Source organism: Pseudogymnoascus destructans, assembly GCF_001641265.1.
Source record: "Pseudogymnoascus destructans isolate 20631-21 unplaced genomic scaffold scaffold_49, whole genome shotgun sequence".
Classification (NCBI taxonomy): Eukaryota; Fungi; Ascomycota; class Leotiomycetes; order Thelebolales; family Thelebolaceae; genus Pseudogymnoascus; species Pseudogymnoascus destructans.
In genome coordinates, this window is record NW_020167567.1 from 1,315 (window position 1) to 5,581 (window position 4,267).

The 4,267-nt window shown below is 45.8% G+C and overlaps 2 protein-coding genes across 2 annotated transcripts; both read left to right on the forward strand.

The window, feature by feature from the left end:
- Window positions 1–1,426: 1,426 nt before the first annotated feature.
- On the forward strand, window positions 1,427–2,266 carry VC83_09399 (uncharacterized protein; the record flags this gene model as incomplete). Its single annotated transcript, XM_024472838.1, has 2 exons — window positions 1,427–1,448; window positions 1,536–2,266. 2 exons carry the CDS (start codon window positions 1,427–1,429, stop codon window positions 2,264–2,266), a joined length of 753 nt encoding a protein of 250 aa, XP_024319570.1.
- A 27-nt stretch (window positions 2,267–2,293) lies between these two features.
- On the forward strand, window positions 2,294–3,286 carry VC83_09400 (uncharacterized protein). Its single transcript, XM_024472839.1, has one exon. It carries the CDS (start codon window positions 2,543–2,545, stop codon window positions 2,864–2,866), a length of 324 nt encoding a protein of 107 aa, XP_024319566.1. The 5' UTR covers window positions 2,294–2,542; the 3' UTR covers window positions 2,867–3,286.
- Window positions 3,287–4,267: the final 981 nt, after the last annotated feature.

Here is a 4,267-nt window from a genome sequence, read left to right on the forward strand (position 1 = left end):
AGAGATGCCTCGCATATCTTTCTGACAGTAATCTAACGGATTCATGTCAATTCTTATGAAAGCTACAATTTGAGAGTAGCGTCCTTCCCGTTTTTAGAGTACGCTGCACAAAAATTGGGGATTTCATGCTTCCCAGGAGAAGTTCAGAGGACTCTAAGTGCAAATATTTTAGCCTTTCTACGCAAGACATCTAATGTCGCGTGTTCTGCCCAGGCACTGCTTCAGTCTCCGGACCACTGGTGGTATGTTCATGGATCAATTGAGCCACAGATGTCCCAGGATATCTCAGGACTTCACATCTGTGCATGGTTTGGACTTCTTCTTACAGCAACTCAACTCATCGAAGAGGAAGTAGATGTGAATATTACCGACCATAATCAAAGGGGTCCCTTGTGGTATGCTGTTTACAAACAGGAAGAAAGAAGCTGTCACATTGTTGCTGAAAAACGGGGCAGAAACTTCAACTGAAGGCCCTCTGTTGCCAGTTTTTGAAGAAATGTGTCAGGAGCAGTGACCCAGAGATTGTCGAAATTCTGGGCGGCTTCCAGAATTACAGCGCTGATTGCTGCGGCGACATGTTGAAGCTAGCAGCCCAAAATCCTCACTGTGGTGCCGACATGGCGGAGCTGGTGCTCAATTCATACCCAGCGTTCCAATAGAGGAAATATATGAAGGGTTCATACTATCAAGTGCGTCCAACCACTTGTGTGGCAAATCCATTTTAAGCATGCTCATCAACCGTGGGTGGAAGATTCCTGTTGATCTGAACATAATCAGGGTCTTATCAGAAAATATGTCATCCGGAGCAGATATTCTTAAATGTTTATTATCTCAGGGTGATATCGATCCCGATCCTTCTATTTTTGAGGTTGCGGCTTGTGGGTTGGCAAGCGATGTTATGGAAGCACTCCTGGATTATCAACCGGAATTTCAATTTAATGTGGATATACTCCCACTCACGGCGCGGGGTAATGAGGAGATGTTCCTCACGGTCCTCAGGCGCCATCCACATTTCGAAGTTACGCAACAAATGCTGGATAGGCTGGTTCAAAATACTGCTCTAGGATCGGCAGCAATGGGAAGCGCTTCTCGAACATGCACCGCCAGGGACTCTGAAAATCGACGACGGTATCGTCATGTCCGCTCTTAAAGCTACATACAATGGATCTCATCTTATACCATGGCTTCTAAGCCACTATGAAAATCCCCAGGAAAAAATCTCGGAGAAGATATTGGTAGCGGCGGTGGGAGGCAACGATGCTATCAAATTCTCAGTATTATCAAGTCATTCGAACCAACATTCAGGGTGACCTCTAGGATGCTCTTAGTTGCTGTATCAGGTCTCGGGACATATACTACATCAAGAAGCGAGGTGCTTCAGTGGCTATTGCAGCATGATCCAACTTGCAGGATTGACGAAGTTTCCATGGTTGAGTTCCTCAAGCCCGGTAACAGCATTTCATTTGACATGCTACTATCTTATCAGCCGCAACGGCTCACATGTCCCCTGGTTTTTGCCTGTGCCAGGTCCGTAGAGGCCTTGGAATTGCTCATACGCCAAGGAGAGGATATTTCCGATCCAGATATTATCGACGCCATGACAGAAGCTGTTCTGAGGACGGGTCGTGATGAGGACTGGATTTCCAAAATGCTAGGCCATATTCAAAAGCAACGCCTGCGCATTACATCCGCTTCATTAAAAGCTGCGGCTGCGAATAAGAACACGTCTGGTGCTATAAAGTGGGTCTTAGACTACGATTCCACTTTAGAAATACCTTCTGAACTCTTCGAAGAGGTAGCATGGACGCCTGCTAGTGCTCCAAAGTTGGAACTCTTAGAAAAGAGGAATAGAGGAGTTGAAATGACGGAACGATTGTTTATAGCATCAGCAAAGTCTAAGGATGTAAGAACTCTTCGATGGGCGCTAGACCGATCTGATGTTGTGCATATTACACCTCGAGCCCTGGAATATGCAGCAGGCGTGTATTCCTACAAAACGGACAATGTTACCCGTATGAAATTGATCACAACCAAGAACCCATCAATTACTATTACAGAGGAAACATTGAGGCGGACATGCCAGATTGCATCGAGGGATATTAAGCCCCTAGAATGGTTATTGGCCGAGTATCCTCAGCTGTCTCTCACAGAAATTCCAATGGCTGCTCTCCTTCGGGGCGGACAATCTTCAGCAGTTGTGAAGACCATCAAGGAGCACCTCCCGAAACTAAAACATTACGCAGACCCTGTTGACTGCAGCTGCTAAAAATGAGTTTACGGAAAAAGGCCTTGGAGTTGATATTAACTTTCGACATCGGGGGATTACTCTCGGAATCGATTCTTACAACTATAGCAGGATCCAAGCATGCGGCATCAAAATTTAAAGTTCTCCTCAGGCTGCATTCAGCCTCTGTGAGCGTATCAGATATTGTACTTCGAGCTGCGTCTGAGACTCCCCCATGGATCAGGTGCACTGCAATGGCTGGTCTGGTTCTCAGAACCCAGAAAGCCGAACCATACGCCTGTTTTGCCGTATGACGCAATGGTATGGTATCTTAATCGAGATCCATCACCTACCATTACGCAGAAGATGCTTGTGGCAGTGGCACACCAACCGTGGGGTGGAGATGTGCTAGCCCTGCTTCTCAAGCGCAACCCCATATTTATCATTTCCAAGGAGTTGATGGAAGCAGTTTGCTACAACTGGGAGTTTGGAGAACACCAATGCAGGCTCCTACTCAGCCACCATAAGCACACCAGGGTCTCGGAGGATATCCGCTCTGCGGTCTTGAAATGGGCGAGCGGTACGACGTCCAGTATATATAAACTTATCAGGGAGCATAACGACGACATTGATTTTCGGTAACCCCTGAAATACTGCCCGTGGATATCTGACACGCATCTCTCAACGATATTTTGGATACAATGGACTACGAACTGCTCATTTCACAGAGGGTGCCAGCGACCTGAGTCTCCATCGTCTCTATCCCAGCCAATTCACGAAACGAAACAAACCCCTACGATCTGCTAATGATATATGATACGACATGATATGACAAATATTTACTGCTATTTATTCTCGATTTGTTCTCGATTTTTCACCGCGATTACCATCACTCCCTGCAACTATTTTGAGTTGGCCGTCACACTGTTTGGTGTGCTTGTAGCTAGTTTAGATGTATTTTTTGTAGTTTTATTGATAACGTAACGTATGGGGTAGTCGGACATATGGGGTAGTCGGACAAAAAGTTTATTCTACTCTAGTTGACCGAGTCCTACGTGCCACACACTCCTCCAATTCCAATTCTGGGTCGCTTGAATCGTTCTCTACCTCTTCCTCTTCAACTTCCTCGTCTACTTCTTCAATTGGCCGTTTGCGTGGCCTTCCACGTGGTCTTTTCTCGGTTGACTTCAACTCTGCCTCCCGGACAATTTTCAACACTTCCTCGGTACTGAATACAAATTCGCCTTGCAACTTAATTCTCTTGCCCGTAGTTCTTTTCTTTCGTGTCTCAAGTATCTCTTTGTACTCTTTCACCTCCTTCCGAAGGATGCTGAGTTCAGCATTCTGACTTTCAACCAGCCTAGTCATTCTCTTGGCATAGCGTCGAGTTGGTGAAGCAGGAGAGTCACAAGTTGCCATACTTGAATTAAATACTAAATTTGCATGCCTTAGTTCAGTTCCATCTGGAGGAGAACTTCGGAGTATTGAGAGATCCAGAGTAGTGATATTGGTTGAGTTTTGAGGAGTGCGAGGTGGTTCGGTTGGTGGAAGTGGAAGGTTAGCCAGAACTCTTTCTGGGAGAAAGGGTATTAAACCTGCTGCCCTCCACCCACTTCTAATATTTTGAGGTATAAGACCCTTCTATAGAATACACCGGAAGATTTCAACCCAGTGGGAGCGCTGGATTCGCTTTATTCCTGCTCGAGTATACCGATCTACTTCCTGAGCATGAAATCACTTAAGAGGTCCATACACCCCAATATCAAGTGGTTGGAGTAGATGAGAGCAATGAGGCGGGTAGAATAAGAAGGTCGATGTCATTCTCAATGCACAGTGCAATCATATCGCCAGTAATGTGACTAGAATGGCCATCCATAATCAACATTCGCAGGTGATTTCCAGACTTTTTGCATGACTCAGGCTCAAATACATTCCGCAACCACTCAAATCTATGACTGTTTGAAGTCCAGCCACTATTACTTGTTGAGAAGTGCCACCGTCTGCATCAATGCATTCAAGTACAGTTATCCACTCCTGCTTCCC

Bases quoted from the DNA above. Each gene is read 5' to 3' on its own strand.
- VC83_09400 (XM_024472839.1), top strand. From the start codon at position 2,543: ATGGTATGGTATCTTAATCGAGATCCATCACCTACCATTACGCAGAAG.